Consider the following 13,051-nt stretch of genomic DNA (forward strand, 5'->3'; position numbering starts at 1 on the left):
TTAAAATGTTTTGTTATCAATATAGCTGACAAACACAGATTAGTTAATTTTGTAGGGTATGGCGCCCTCTTGTGGTAGATATGTAGCAAACAATACTGAGACAAGTTTCAAATTTATGCAGTGCCCACTTGAAAAAAAAACGGTGTATTTTAAAAGAATAAATGCTTGAATTCTACATAAATATCTCACAATATTAAGAAAAATATTATTATTGAGTTTTCGGGCATCTCAATGATGAATTTAAATGTAAATGAGTTTACCTGCCGTAATTCATCCTCACCTGACGTAAAACGGATGCAATATTCGTGGCTCCTGAAGTGAACGAGACTTACCTTAAACTGTGTGAAAACGCCTTTCGTGGTTCGCTTACCTTACTTATGGTCGTGAAACTTCAAGATTTCAACTTCTATCTTCTACAACACCGTGCTTTCCTTCTCTATTGATGACACCGGGTTGTTGACGTAATTTGACAATATCGCTTTACGGCAAGAGCGTGCGGCTAATGTGTGTGGAGGTCAGAGGCATGACAGAACAGCGAGTTCTTGATACAAATATGCTGCTTTCTTAAAAAAATAGAAACGTTCCACCAACTATAATATTATTTTTATTATATTGACGTTGAACACAACAGTTCAGCGTGGATCATCTAAGTCGTTACATCATAATTAGCGTTTCTTAGCCGAAGCAAGAACCTTTTTTTTTAAATTCCCACCGTCCACCCAAACATGGACAACAACCCACAAGGCTCCGGGGGACTGAAGGCGAGTCTCGGTGGTCTCTTCGGAGGTGGATCACCTGAATATTCCAACACGGAGCTCGCCGGTGTTCCATGTAAGCAACCTGGTACCTCCACTGCTAGCTTAGCAGCTCACCGGCTAGCATGCTAAAGTCAGTGTTGACGATTGCATTGTTTTTGTCATTTTAGTGACTGGAATGAGCCCTTTGTCGCCTTATCTTAACGTCGACCCTCGTTACTTAATTCAGGTAATGCAGAAATTTAGGTGAAACAATGTATTGTGATGAAATTGTGATAAAACAATGTCAATAATTGTGTCTTTTCAGGATACGGACGAGTTCATTCTGCCTACAGGCGCCAATAAGACAAGAGGAAGGTTCGAGCTGGCTTTCTTCACAATCGGAGGTTCTTGCATCACAGGTAAATGGATCTTGAAGCGACTTGTCGGCAATTCAACTTCACATTCCGACACACAACCATAAGCTCTGTCTTATGTTACAAATTGCCCTTTGTTTTGTTACAGGAGCTTCTTTTGGTGCTTTAAATGGTCTCAGGATGGGCCTGAAGGAGACCAGAGACATGGCTTGGTCCAAACCTCGAAATGTACAGTGAGTATGGCGCCGAGTGTTCTGTATCATCTTACTTCATGCAGCAGAGATAAGATGATGACTGTTGAAATGTTCTGTTGTCTCACCAGGATCATCAACATGGTGACAAGGCAAGGTGCTTCGTGGGCCAACACTTTGGGTTCAGTCGGTAAGACCCAACGCGGTCTTATTATGCGAACAATGTCGTTTATGCGGCATTGACATCTGTTATTGTGTCGCAGCCTTGTTGTACAGCGCGTTCGGCGTGGTGATCGAGAAGGTCAGAGGAGCTGAGGACGACATCAACACAATAGCTGCCGGCACGCTGACGGGGATGCTCTTCAAGGCAGCGGGTATGTCTCGAGTAAACCCAATTAAATAATACAGGATGAATAATATCTGACTATCTTTGCTTTGGCAGGCGGCGTCAAGGGTGTGGCCCGTGGGGGTCTGGCTGGTCTGGCCTTGTCTGGCGCCTACGCCGTCTACAACAACTGGGAGCATCTGACCGGAACGTCGTCACCGTCCTCCTCTAGGCTTTACTGAATTCCTCCTCATCATCCTCCTTTTCCTCTGATGTTAGGGCCAAATTATCTGCAAGTGGATCTTCTCATGATGAACTTTGCCTTACAGTCGGTTCTACTCTTGTATTTATTTCACCGTGATTATCATCAGAAGCCGAACACGAATGTGTGTCTCCCATTATTTGATGTAATAATTGAGAAATACCATTAAAAAAAAGCAAACATTTTATTGTTGTGGAAGCGACGTCAGTGCAGGAAGAAGTCTCGGATGCGTGTGGCCTCGATCCAAGGGATGTAAGCGGCGGTGCGGGTGAAGACGCTGGGTTTGTTCTCCACCGTGCAGCCGATGGGGCCGAAGCTCACCACGCCGTGGACCTCCCAATGCTCGCGGCCCAGCTGGCACAAAAGAGGCCCTCCAGAATCCCCCTGAAAAGAACACCGCTCTGATTTATAATTTGCCCCCACCCCCCTCATGAGGCTGAAAGGGAACATGGAAGCCAACCTGACAGGCGGCAGGCGGATCCTCGATGTCCCTAAAGCCAGCGCAGATCATGGAGTCTCGCACGCGGTCACCCCAGAACTTCTTCTGCCGACAGGTTTTGAAGTCGATGATGGGGAGGCGGGCTTGGTTGAGAGCCTCTGCCAGGGAAACGTTTTCCTTCCCACCTGATGTATTTCAACAAAACATCTGTCTACTTTTCCCCAAACAAAGATCTTTTCGAGTTCCTTCAGACTCACCCCGAGTGTCACCCCAGCCCGTCACCCAGCAGTAGTGTCCCGGCTTAAGGCTGGTCTGCTTGCGCGGCAGGCAGGCGTAGCGGATGAAGTTGGACGGGAGGATGTCAACGGCTGCCTTCACCAAAGCGATGTCATAGTCCAGCTCGCTATGCGCCGGGTAGCGGAAATTCTCATGCCGGTAGATGCGCTTCACTGGGAAGACCCTCTCGGCCGTTTCGGAGCGCCTCAGCCGATGCTTGCCAAGCACGATCCTCCACGAGCCGGCGTCCTCAGCTTTTCCCCTGAAAGATCGATTTTAATCACTTGAGTCTCTAACAGTACCAAAATGTGCTTTTTATCTACTTTTGGAAGCAGTGAGCAGCAGTGAGAATCCAATTCTTGTGGATCAAAGTTCCTCCACAGACGTGAATGTGATGTTTACTACCTCTGGGTCGAACCTGACAAACAACAGAAGAAGAAGCCTCAGTAGGTGCATTATTATTAATTATTAATATTAATTTTTCAAATACCTGCAGAGAGACTTGCCAAGGCCAGGAATGCGGTCTAGCCTCGTTGCCCGACACGATCCTCTCGACCATGTTGGGTTTGAAGTAGGCCATCCCGCAATCTTTGGGCCAATCTGGGAAAAAAAAAAACACACATGTCAACCCTGTTGTGATTTTAATATGTGTGTGTATTCTCACCCAGGTGTAAGACCTTATGCTGCTTGCCAGGCGTGTACGTGTGCGCAGCCTCCCGCAGCAGCGGCAGCAGCAGCAAACACACCACATGAAGCGCGGCGGCCATCGTTTTCCGTGCAAAAATCATCAGGCCGCGCGCAACCCGCCGTTTTTATAGCAGCAGGTACACGCGCACACAAACACACAATGAGTTGGATCACAACAAGGCGCTGGATTGTTCTCCTGCTGTGATGACTTTTCACAAAAAAAAAAAAAAAAAAAGTCTTTTCACACACATACAGTAGTAGTCGTGAACACAAACATCATGTCAGGTGACGTACTACAGTGGCATAGTGACCTTTAAATGACCTCTGGGGATAAACAACACTAATATTTGTGTATTTTATGGACAAAAAGTGAACCACCCCTTTAAAATAAAAACACTTTTGCACTTCTACTGATCATATGATAATGTGAAAGTATAGAAAGAGCTATCTGGAAATCACCAGTGAGTTTTTGCTGTTTTTTTGTTTTTTTTACTCTGAATGGGAATGTGCACGCTCATCTGAAACACTGAATGGTCGCAGCACCTCAATACGGTTCAACAAGCTGACTGTAGTTAAAGAGCAGAATATTAGGTACACCCGCATCATCGAACCAGGCCGTGGATGTTATTATTGTTGTGGTTGCTGAAGGTGGTGATGACGTTTAGAGAATATTATAAAATATAATAAAAGCGGTGCAAAGTTCAACACCACTCGCGCTAATTAATTTATCTACTTTTTTTTAATTAAACAGCTAGCATCACCCAACGAACTGAAACAAACGTGTTCTATCACAAATCAAGTCCGATTACAATAAAATCATGGAATTATGCATAAATGATAACATACAAAATAAATAAAATAATACAGAAATGCCAAATATAATTATAAGAAATATAGGGTGGGCCAGAATTCATGACTCACGTGATTGTGCTGCTCTTTTTGCTGTTCCCTGTTTGGCCACATGAGGGCAGTATAATGCATGCAGACGGCTAAATTGAATGTATTTTCTTCTTCCAAATACGCAAGATGTAATGATTTGTTTTGGTTTCTTTGTTAGTAAACTTCAACCGTGAGTGGCAATACAGAGATTGAAAGTTCTTTTTTGAAGAATTGTTAACTATTAGCAAGACTCTCTGCAACATTTGTTTTTATGGATTTTCTTGTTTTGCGTTTGAGTTTGTTAGGAAATCGGTTTGTCAAAAATTCTGACCCATTCTTTATTAAATAAGCATAAATTAAATCAATATAATGAACACATAAAATAATAATGGGTAACTGAATAAAATAATACAATAAATGTATTAGTTTAGTGATTATCGTTTTAAATTGCCTGTGCAAAGAGCAGCAATAGAGCAGCCATGTACATTTAGTACATTAATAACAAAACATCACTTTCAATGTGACTTGTGTAATAAAATGCAAAGTGCAATACAGTGTATCTTCATGTACCACAATGTTGCAATTCTAAAATGTTGCTGTTGAGACCTTTCATCAACTTTTTTCCTTATTTTTTTTTTTTTTACATTGCATATTTTAAATCTGTTGCGCTGCAGTAATCAGTGAATTTACTCAACAGATCTCATCTTTTGTCTTAGTCGTCTTCCTTTTTTGAGCCTCCACACCACCCTGGTCTTAGTGACCTAATAACACTCCTCTTCCGTATGGTCCCACGCGAGAGCGAGGGGGATTTTGGGATGTTGTCATTTACCGCGTCTCCTTCCTCGTCTTTGCTCACTTCACGAGGCGCCTCCTCCTTTTCGGCTCCTTTGTCTTGTATCATCTCCTCTGCGTTGTCTGGAGGAGTGGCGTCGGGGAGCACCACAGAAGGAGGAGCAGGAGCTTTGCTCTTCTTCTTCGAGGGTCGTTTGACAGTTTGGAGGCTGTTGTGGAGTTCCAGGTGCTTCCGTATGGCCGCGGTCAACATTTCCGGCTCCAGGGATGCGCCGTGGACGTCCCACGTCATTCCGTCCTCGTCCCACTGCACCTGCTTCATGCTGCTCCGCCTCCTCCCCCCCGGCTCCTTCTTCTCCTCCCCGGCCTGTGTCTTAAGGCACGACCTTCTACGCCCCAGAACGTCTTTCAGCTTCTCGTCCTCCTCGCTCTCGCTCGGCGGGATCATGCTGGAGGAGGGTGACACCAGGTTAGAGTTGGAGTCCACAGAGGCCTTCAGGTCTAGTTTGGATCCGGGAGGCGAGCCCAGTAGAGAGTGGGAGGTGTTACTGTGGAGGTCCAACCATGAACTCGTGGGGGACAGCGTCTGCACGGCGGCGTCCACCATTTTCTGCTGGGCCTTCTCCTTGAAGATGGGCTCCCTTTGGGCTCCTCCTCTGGAGCATCTGCACCCCTCACCCAGAAGCGAGTCACTCAGCGAGGAGACCAGAGGCGACCTCCTTGGCTGCGGTTGCCACGGCAACTGGAGGTGGCACACCGAACCTTCTTCATCCAGTTCTCGCTCCTCATCCACTGAAGTTGACACCTGAACTTGGCCATCGGATATCTGGGGTGTCTCCTCATCGGGGAGGCATCCAGGGGATGGAGATACGCCTTCCTCTGAGCACACGGATGACGCCATAGGGGAGGGATACTGAAAATAAAGCAAGCGGTTACCGCTGGAGGTGTCATCTTCTGTACTCCTCAGCCGAAAAAAGGGCTCAGGAGGCAGGGTGGTGGATGCCAGGGGGGACCCTGGAGAGTCTCCGTGCTCAGGTAGCAGCGTGGTAGCGGACTCCAGAGGGGACGCCGGGGACAAGGCGTATTGTTTCACGGATGGCAAAGTGGGTGTCAGCAGCGGGGAGATGAACGGGGAGATGAATGGCGAGGAGGTGAGAGTGGTCGAAGAGCTAGAAGGGGCGCAGCAGGCCACGTCCTTCGCCAGGCTGCCGGGTCGCGACGCGCTGCCGACCCACACCACCGTGTCGGGCGTGCTGCTGCGGCTGTGCACGCTGCCTCCGCCACTGCAACGGCTCCAGCGCCGCATGTTGGCCACCAGCCGCTCGCTGATGGCGGCCGGGTTGTTGCCATCCGACGACTGCAGGCTGCCCACGCGCCGCCACCCGTGCAGCTCCTGCAGCGTGCCCTGTTCGACGTTGGCGCTGGAGCTGCGGCGTAGATCCAGGCCGGTCCACGTCGGGTCACGCTTGAAAACATCCATGGAGCTCTTGGAGACTGAGAAGATGGGTGTGTTGGCATCACCGTCGTCCATCGGTCCTTCCGTCAAGCTGGAGTAGGACACGGATGGACTGACGGAACAACACACTGCCGGGTAGATTTCGGAATGGGGTCGCACGGGCTTCATTGCCACGGCAACAACTTAAGAAGTACCTAAATTGGATTATGTCATTTTTTAGACAAAAAAGATGATTTTACTGGAATAATAATTCCTAGTTAAACAACACTCCAATGGGAATATAATCTTCATACCTTAAAGTGATGTCCTCTTCTGTATAGCTAAATGGCGTCCCGTTTCCCCCCGGACATCTTTCCAATCCCACAAACACTTCTTCTGGGTGAACAACCTGTAGCATCAAAATGGTGGCGATCAATCATCAGTGCGTGCATGAGTGAACGAGTGCCGTGGGGTGTGTCGCATCTTGGGCCCCGAGGATTAACCGGCCACCTGTCATCCCATTAGCTGACAGCCTATCTCTGGACTCCGTGTGTGTGGCTAAAGAGTTAAGATCAGGTCAGGTGGCAGGATTCCAAAGCATTTATTCTTGTACAGGATAAGAATAATCAATCTCTTGAAAATTCTGCCTTTACATTTGCTGTCTAAAGTACTGTCCCTAATAAAATGACTGACCAATAGAGGGCGTGTGTACATGCGAGAAGCAGCCAGCTGTGTCCACCTCACACATATGGACACACATTTTGACTTTGCGTCTCCTGTTTTTCGGGTTCGATGGTTCCCGTTGGCCTCATTGCAGGACTTCTGGTGCTGCTTCTTTTCATTCTTCTCCTTCTTGGTTTGGTGATGTTCTGTTTGTGGAGGTGGAAGAGGAGGCGTGATCGCAGACAATACCTGGAGTTGGTCGCTGCCGTACCTCACGTCCCATCATGCACCCCTCTGGTCATCCCCGTTTCGCAAGATTCCTGTGCCAAGTCAGTACCGTCAGTAAGTACTGTTGACTCGTTTCTCACAATTTGGTGTTTGTCTTAAGGCCCGGCGACATTCCGTTCATGTTGCCTCCTCGCTTCCCAATACCTCGGAAAGACACGGAAAAAAGTGAGGATAAGACGGAGGTGACTAAGATGGACCTTCTGGCTCACCGGGGCTCTCTTTGTGTTCAAAGTAAGTCACCACTGCTTTTATTCGGGTTGGTAGCTCATCCCATTTTCAATTTTCAATGTTCCAGGTTGGTACCCAGTGGGGACTGTGCTGGCCGGTTTGTATTCTGGCAAGGTGGTGGCACCTCCGCCCGGCATGGCCACGCGTCTCTGCTTCTCAGTGGAATACCGTTACGGCGGCGAGCAGCTAGCCGTCTCCTTGTTCCGCCTGGGCAACCTACCGCCTCGTTTCCATAGTAACGTCACCCTGGTGCAGCTCCGCCTATTACCCGATGACCGGCGTCCCCGCCAGGCCAAGTCCAGGGGCACCGGGCCTGACCCGGAGTTCAATGACTACTTCCTGTTCCAGGTGAGAATGTGAGCGTGCGCACACTTGATGATGTGACCCCAATCTTCTTGTCCTCCACATGACCAGGTGACAGCAGCCCGTGTGTCACGGAGCACGCTCAGTGTGTCCGTGCTGAGCGTGTCACATGACGGCAAACGCCACGCAGTGGGCCAGGTGCTCTTTCCTTTACAAGGAGAACTGGGACAGGCTGGTAGGGTACTCTGGAGAGACTTGGACACTGAAAACCACCATCGTGTATGTGCATAGATGGCATAGTGATTAATTTAATAGTGATTAAAAATAACAATTAATAAATTGATGTTTACATTGCTGAAGCTTGTTACGTGTTCCTGTCAGTGTTCAGAGCTCGGTGAGGTCTTGGTGTCCCTGAGCTACAACCCGACTCTACAGCGCCTATCAGTGGAGGTTCCAAAAGCTCGAGGAATGCAACCTCTGATGGATGCAGGTGGGAGGTCCTCTGGGTGGTCTCTTTACACTCAATGTGCTTTATTTCAACATATCTTCTGTTCACAGGTGTGTGCGTGCGTGCAAGCTTGCAAATTCACACTCAGGTGGTGAAGATCAAGAGCAGCGGCGGCGTGAAGGCGGACGGCGAACCGGAATTCGAGCTCAGGACGAGTTTCAAACTACGGGCCGAACACGTGGACGAGGCCTGCCTCCGCTTGGAGGTGCGGCGGCAGACCGATCACGTTCCCTCAGGTAACTCATCATCTTCTAGTGGGAAGTTACACTTTCATTGTACTGTCTAAATGAGTAGGATAACTCAATCTTTCTTGCTAGCTTTCTAACTAGCTTAACTATTTCTCCTATTTTCCGTTTTTCTTACACACCCAGAACCTTCAGTTCCGTTAGGAGTTGTGGTGCTTGGTCCATTCATGTACGCCAGGGGTCCGCAGCTGCAACACTGGATGGACATGGTCAACACACCACTCAAGCCGGTCAAAGTGTGGCATGGACTCTGCACAACCACTTAAGGCTTTTGTGTGGAGTGTCTATCTGCAATATATTTGACATATACACAAATATATTTCAGTAAAGTGGCTAAATAAAATGAAAACATTCTGATTCATTCAAATGGAACAAAACAATATAAGTGTTTAGATGTTTCAGGTGAAATTTTTCACTCAAAGAGAGAAAAGGTGTTGAAATGCAAAACTTGAAATACCGCTGATGTCCACGAGACGGCGCAAGTCGCCTCTTGTGCCGTTAAATTAGTAGCGTAGAGTGAGAAGTAACCCGGAAGTGCGTCAATTTATACACCCTTCTTGTAAATGCCTGCGTTTAATCACGAAGCCACGTTTCATTTAGACTTTAATACAGATTTTCATCATGAAAATAAATGCAAACACGTTATTGGAAGGACATAAAGTCATGTTGGTCCCGTACAATGCTGAGCACGTGCCAAGGTAATTGCAACTAAAACGTAACTCAAGAATATTGATAATTTATCCACAGAACAGAATGGTCAGGTCATCAAAGATGTACTGTGTTGTATAAAAAAATGTTTTATATATATTTTCAACAGAGTCCATCAAGGTAGGTTTAAGGCAAGAATAAAAGGAAAGGAGGACAAATAGTCTTAAGTAAAGTTAGGAACTATGCAAATAATTGGGTCTGAGCACGTAAGGATGGAAGGCAGAAAGGTTGGAAGGATGCATGAATCAAAAGTAGATCCTAGGAAAGGAAGAAAGGTCTGTAATTTATTGCTTTGTTTAGGTACCACGAGTGGATGAAGTCTGAGGAGCTGCAACAACTGACTGCCTCAGAACCTCTGACACTGGAGCAGGAATATGATATGCAACGCAGCTGGAGGGAAGACGCAGACAGTAAGTTGTTTGGCAAATTGAATTCTTGATCGACAGATTTTCATTGCTCAATGCCTGGTTTTCCCAGAGTGCACCTTCATCATCTTGGACAAACGGCGCTGGGCGGATTCTGGAGCAGAGGAGGTGCAATGCATGATTGGAGACGTCAACATCTTCCTGACCGACCCCACGGATCCTTCCCTGGCCGAACTGGAGATCATGATAGCAGGTCAACAGATAACCGAGATTTGCTTCTTGTGTCTCTCCTTACCTAATTTATTTTATTTACAGAGCCCAGTTACAGAGGGAAAGGCATCGGGAAGGAGGTGACACAAATGATGATGCATTATGGTGAGCCTTTACTGCATGTTATTACTACAGGTTTTGTTTTTTTTAGGATGAAAAATAACACTTGAAATTAAAATCATAACGTGAGGGGGCGGGCGTATTTTCACATGAATTTATTAAAAAAATAAGTTTTCACTGATGAGTGCCTTGTCCACCACCAGGGGTCACTAAACTTGGTATCAGCAAATATCAAGCCAAAATCGGCCTGGATAATGAAGTCAGCATTGCTCTGTTCAAGAAACTACAGTTCCAACAGGTAAAATCTATATTAATAATTATAAATTTGTATGATGAAGTATTATCTTTGAGAGATTTTTTTTTCTGTCTTTTTTCTATTCATGGTTTGCATGATGATTCCGTAGGTGTCAGTGTGTCAGGTGTTCAAGGAGGTCACTTTGGAGACAGCGGTGGACGAGTCACTTCGCCGGATGCTGTTGCAGCAAGTAGGTCACATGACCGAGCGGGACTACCTGGCAGCTTGCGACCGAAGACTGGAACCAAAGTCACAGACGGCCACGGACATTTCCAAGTGAGGTCTTTTGACAGAGGCGTGGAGTCAGCACGTTTATTTCAAGAAGTGATCACATTGCAAGAAGAACGCCGCAAATTGGCGTGAGAAGACAGAATTTTTTTTTTTAAAAACAGACGGTTGTACAAAGAGCGACAATTCCATAGGAATTTTCACACGTTTTTGTCTCTCTGCGTCAACGACAAGCGGCAGCAGTGGCCATCTTAATGAGAAAGATTCATTTCAAATCCCAGTTTAGCTTTTAGACATTTGCATGGATTCCACAAAGTCCTTAACAGCCGCAGAGAGATTGCCGAGGAGCCGGCGGACGATGATTTCTTGCTCACGGGCCCAAGTCAGGCCCCGGTCCAGGGCGGCGTCCAATGCCACGCACACGTCCTCCCGCCGCAGCTCCGTCAGCCGGCAGGTGGCTATCAGAATGGCCATGCCGAGCAGCAGCAGCAGGAAGAGCTCGAAGAGAAGAACTAAGGCTGAGCGGCAAGGCTTTGACGCCGACACCGCTACGGTCTTTTTCCCGGCTGACGTGACACAAAGACAGGAGATTGGTTTTAAAAACAATGGTTACCTGTTTTTTTAGATGAAATATTTGGATGTATGCCTGATATTGACAACAGAAATAAATATATTTCCCCCATATATGAAAATGTTTTTGAGTAACTTTTTTCTTCATCTAAAAGTATAGCCCCCAAAAATGTATTGACAAATTTGAATTTACAATGCAAAAAAAAAAAATTAACCTGTGGCATGTCCATTCTTCTTCTTGCTCTTCTTCTCCTCGTTCTTCTTCTTCTGTTGCTGCTGCTGCTCCTGGACGGCGGCGGCAGCGGCCACCTGGGCGTTGTATTCCTTCCTCCGCTTCTCTTTCTCCTCTGCCTTCTCCCGCTTACGCGCCTCCTTCTCACGGGCCTCACGTTCCCGCTTCTTAGCCTCTCGTTTCCTCTCCAACTCTGATGGAAAAGACATTTTTAAAACTTTCCATGTTCTCAATATGTGAAAGATCAAACATTGTTTCCTGACCTTTCTCCCTCAAAAGTCGCTTCTCTCGTGCGAGGTCGGCCTCCTCCTGCAGCACCTGCATGTACTTCAAAACCTGACAAAAAAACAACTTTTGACTAACTTGACATCTTTTGCTGTTTTCTTTTTTTCTGCATTTCTTTCATACCTTAGTAGCACATTGCTTGCACTGCTTCTCATCCAGGCAATCTCCCGCCACTTTGGCCAGCTCCGCATCCAAAGGATTGTCCTTCAGATCCAACCACTTCAGACTCTGACAGCAAAAAAAAAAAAAAAAAACGGTGCTATTAGCTTAGCGACAATGAAAAAAATGCCACTTTTGTTATATATGCGCTTCCACTCACCCGCAGCTGGGAGAAGCTAACAGGCAGTGTGATCAGCTTGTTGTTGTACAAATCCAAGTGCTGCAGACTGGTAAGGTTTCCAATGTCATCCGGCAAACAGGTCAGTTGGTTTTTGCTCAGGTCCAACTTCACCAAGTGGGTTAGGTTGCAGAACTCAGGCTGCCATGTGAAGAATACACAGGAAAATTCGTAGCCCGGGGGTAGAGTTTCAACACAAGGGTTATGAGTGACGTCAGAGAATTTTCAACACAATGTTACATAGTTACGGACGATTCTATGCTGTTTTTTTAACATTTCAGCAGATGAAAAAAAAAAATTATACTAGAAAATGTACTCATATGCATTTTTAAAAAACAGTTCTAGGTTTAAAAAATGAACTTACCGGCAGAGAGGTGATGTTGTTGCACGACAAGTCCAAAAACGTCGCTTTGGTGAATAAAGCCTGTTGGTATGAAGTTATTATTCGTTTGTGTTTTTTTTATATAGTTTTTTATTAATATTATGAGTGAATTTTGTAAGCTCACCCCTCACACGCGTGAACTCACCAGCTCTTTGACAGGCACCTCGGTGAGGTTGCACAGACTCAAATCCATCTCCTTGTCATTTAGTTTATCTTTTAAATTAAACACTTTGTTGCTTTTACTCATTTTGCCTACCTGTGCAAACACGTAAAATGCATCAATTCACGGCTATCCGGTGGCATTTAAAAATAACATTTGACCATTTTTTTTAGTTAATGACGCACTCACCTGTTTACTACACCGTGTCAAAAATGTCTCGAAGCAAGGTTAGCGACAAAAATGCCAGGAATTCGTTGTAAATATAAGAAAAGTAACGTAAAATCAGGCGTTGAGGTGCACTGTAGTGCGAGTTTCGGGGCAGCTCGGACTCTGAATGAAAATCCACGTCACTGATTTGTGCCGCACAGGGGAGGCGGGTCAGAGAGCAGCACCCCCTACAGTATCGGAGGACACATTACACCCGCCCAAAAAAATTTAATTTATACAACAATTACTCCTTTTATATATAGCATTTAATATATCAAAAGTGACTCTAAGTGTGTTTAAAAAATAAAGCAGCAAATAGC

The 13,051-nt window shown here is 46.2% G+C and overlaps 6 protein-coding genes across 7 annotated transcripts; 3 read left to right on the forward strand and 3 right to left on the reverse strand.

The window, feature by feature from the left end:
* The first annotated feature begins 469 nt into the window (after window positions 1–469).
* Window positions 470–2,074, forward strand: timm23a (translocase of inner mitochondrial membrane 23 homolog a (yeast)). The gene is made up of 7 exons (XM_037277984.1): window positions 470–831; window positions 926–984; window positions 1,063–1,156; window positions 1,260–1,344; window positions 1,434–1,492; window positions 1,566–1,676; window positions 1,745–2,074. The coding sequence occupies exons 1-7, from the start codon at window positions 726–728 to the stop codon at window positions 1,867–1,869; spliced, it is 639 nt and encodes a 212-aa protein (XP_037133879.1). The 5' UTR covers window positions 470–725; the 3' UTR covers window positions 1,870–2,074.
* Window positions 2,055–3,394, reverse strand: zgc:112285 (uncharacterized protein LOC561476 homolog). The gene is made up of 6 exons (XM_037277946.1): window positions 3,269–3,394; window positions 3,095–3,204; window positions 2,928–3,022; window positions 2,586–2,866; window positions 2,350–2,513; window positions 2,055–2,273 (listed from the first exon to the last, which is right to left on the reverse strand). The coding sequence occupies exons 1-6, from the start codon at window positions 3,390–3,392 to the stop codon at window positions 2,094–2,096; spliced, it is 954 nt and encodes a 317-aa protein (XP_037133841.1). The 5' UTR covers window positions 3,393–3,394; the 3' UTR covers window positions 2,055–2,093.
* A 1,488-nt stretch (window positions 3,395–4,882) lies between these two features.
* Window positions 4,883–6,811, reverse strand: LOC119138415. The gene is made up of 2 exons (XM_037278424.1): window positions 6,712–6,811; window positions 4,883–6,612 (listed from the first exon to the last, which is right to left on the reverse strand). The coding sequence occupies exon 2, from the start codon at window positions 6,584–6,586 to the stop codon at window positions 4,883–4,885; it is 1,704 nt and encodes a 567-aa protein (XP_037134319.1). The 5' UTR covers window positions 6,587–6,612; window positions 6,712–6,811.
* A 323-nt stretch (window positions 6,812–7,134) lies between these two features.
* On the forward strand, window positions 7,135–9,014 carry syt15 (synaptotagmin XV). Its single transcript, XM_037277894.1, has 7 exons — window positions 7,135–7,389; window positions 7,449–7,579; window positions 7,644–7,924; window positions 7,991–8,158; window positions 8,261–8,369; window positions 8,438–8,623; window positions 8,759–9,014. Exons 1-7 carry the CDS (start codon window positions 7,190–7,192, stop codon window positions 8,896–8,898), a joined length of 1,215 nt encoding a protein of 404 aa, XP_037133789.1. The 5' UTR covers window positions 7,135–7,189; the 3' UTR covers window positions 8,899–9,014.
* A 139-nt stretch (window positions 9,015–9,153) lies between these two features.
* nat9 (N-acetyltransferase 9 (GCN5-related, putative)) lies at window positions 9,154–11,242 on the forward strand. Its single transcript, XM_037277979.1, has 6 exons — window positions 9,154–9,330; window positions 9,641–9,750; window positions 9,818–9,958; window positions 10,021–10,080; window positions 10,239–10,333; window positions 10,440–11,242. The coding sequence occupies exons 1-6, from the start codon at window positions 9,254–9,256 to the stop codon at window positions 10,608–10,610; spliced, it is 654 nt and encodes a 217-aa protein (XP_037133874.1). The 5' UTR covers window positions 9,154–9,253; the 3' UTR covers window positions 10,611–11,242.
* Window positions 10,707–12,874, reverse strand: lrrc59 (leucine rich repeat containing 59). 2 transcript variants are annotated; one of them, XM_037277935.1, is made up of 8 exons: window positions 12,714–12,874; window positions 12,510–12,616; window positions 12,347–12,406; window positions 11,965–12,123; window positions 11,769–11,873; window positions 11,624–11,696; window positions 11,344–11,553; window positions 10,707–11,124 (listed from the first exon to the last, which is right to left on the reverse strand). In XM_037277935.1, the coding sequence occupies exons 2-8, from the start codon at window positions 12,609–12,611 to the stop codon at window positions 10,841–10,843; spliced, it is 993 nt and encodes a 330-aa protein (XP_037133830.1). In that variant the 5' UTR covers window positions 12,612–12,616; window positions 12,714–12,874; the 3' UTR covers window positions 10,707–10,840. The 2 variants fall into 2 exon arrangements, with proteins under 2 accessions (XP_037133830.1, XP_037133828.1); XM_037277933.1 differs by having other exon boundaries at window positions 12,510–12,620; window positions 12,714–12,873.
* Window positions 12,875–13,051: the final 177 nt, after the last annotated feature.

The sequence above is a fragment of the Syngnathus acus genome, chromosome 19 (assembly GCF_901709675.1).
Source record: "Syngnathus acus chromosome 19, fSynAcu1.2, whole genome shotgun sequence".
Lineage (NCBI taxonomy): Eukaryota > Metazoa > Chordata > Actinopteri > Syngnathiformes > Syngnathidae > Syngnathus > Syngnathus acus.

What these genes read in the sequence shown, in the direction of transcription:
- timm23a (XM_037277984.1), top strand. Translation starts at nt 726, where the DNA reads ATGGACAACAACCCACAAGGCTCCGGGGGACTGAAGGCGAGTCTCGGT. An exon ending in TCCAAACCTCGAAATGTACA is followed by an intron (nt 1,345 to 1,433) that starts GTGAGTATGGCG and finishes TTGTCTCACCAG; the next exon opens with GATCATCAACATGGTGACAA. An exon ending in CAACACTTTGGGTTCAGTCG is followed by an intron (nt 1,493 to 1,565) that starts GTAAGACCCAAC and finishes ATTGTGTCGCAG; the next exon opens with CCTTGTTGTACAGCGCGTTC.
- nat9 (XM_037277979.1), top strand. Translation starts at nt 9,254, where the DNA reads ATGAAAATAAATGCAAACACGTTATTGGAAGGACATAAAGTCATGTTG. An exon ending in AATGCTGAGCACGTGCCAAG is followed by an intron (nt 9,331 to 9,640) that starts GTAATTGCAACT and finishes TGCTTTGTTTAG; the next exon opens with GTACCACGAGTGGATGAAGT. An exon ending in ACAAATGATGATGCATTATG is followed by an intron (nt 10,081 to 10,238) that starts GTGAGCCTTTAC and finishes GTCCACCACCAG; the next exon opens with GGGTCACTAAACTTGGTATC.
- syt15 (XM_037277894.1), top strand. Translation starts at nt 7,190, where the DNA reads ATGGTTCCCGTTGGCCTCATTGCAGGACTTCTGGTGCTGCTTCTTTTC. An exon ending in GGGCTCTCTTTGTGTTCAAA is followed by an intron (nt 7,580 to 7,643) that starts GTAAGTCACCAC and finishes TCAATGTTCCAG; the next exon opens with GTTGGTACCCAGTGGGGACT. An exon ending in ACACTGAAAACCACCATCGT is followed by an intron (nt 8,159 to 8,260) that starts GTATGTGCATAG and finishes TGTTCCTGTCAG; the next exon opens with TGTTCAGAGCTCGGTGAGGT.
- lrrc59 (XM_037277935.1), bottom strand. Translation starts at nt 12,611, where the DNA reads ATGAGTAAAAGCAACAAAGTGTTTAATTTAAAAGATAAACTAAATGAC. An exon ending in ACAACATCACCTCTCTGCCG is followed by an intron (nt 12,124 to 12,346) that starts GTAAGTTCATTT and finishes TTCACATGGCAG; the next exon opens with CCTGAGTTCTGCAACCTAAC. An exon ending in GAAGAATGGACATGCCACAG is followed by an intron (nt 11,125 to 11,343) that starts GTTAATTTTTTT and finishes GTGTCACGTCAG; the next exon opens with CCGGGAAAAAGACCGTAGCG.
- LOC119138415 (XM_037278424.1), bottom strand. Translation starts at nt 6,586, where the DNA reads ATGAAGCCCGTGCGACCCCATTCCGAAATCTACCCGGCAGTGTGTTGT.
- zgc:112285 (XM_037277946.1), bottom strand. Translation starts at nt 3,392, where the DNA reads ATGATTTTTGCACGGAAAACGATGGCCGCCGCGCTTCATGTGGTGTGT. An exon ending in GCATAAGGTCTTACACCTGG is followed by an intron (nt 3,205 to 3,268) that starts GTGAGAATACAC and finishes TTTTTTTCCCAG; the next exon opens with ATTGGCCCAAAGATTGCGGG. An exon ending in GCTGCTCACTGCTTCCAAAA is followed by an intron (nt 2,867 to 2,927) that starts GTAGATAAAAAG and finishes TCGATCTTTCAG; the next exon opens with GGGAAAAGCTGAGGACGCCG.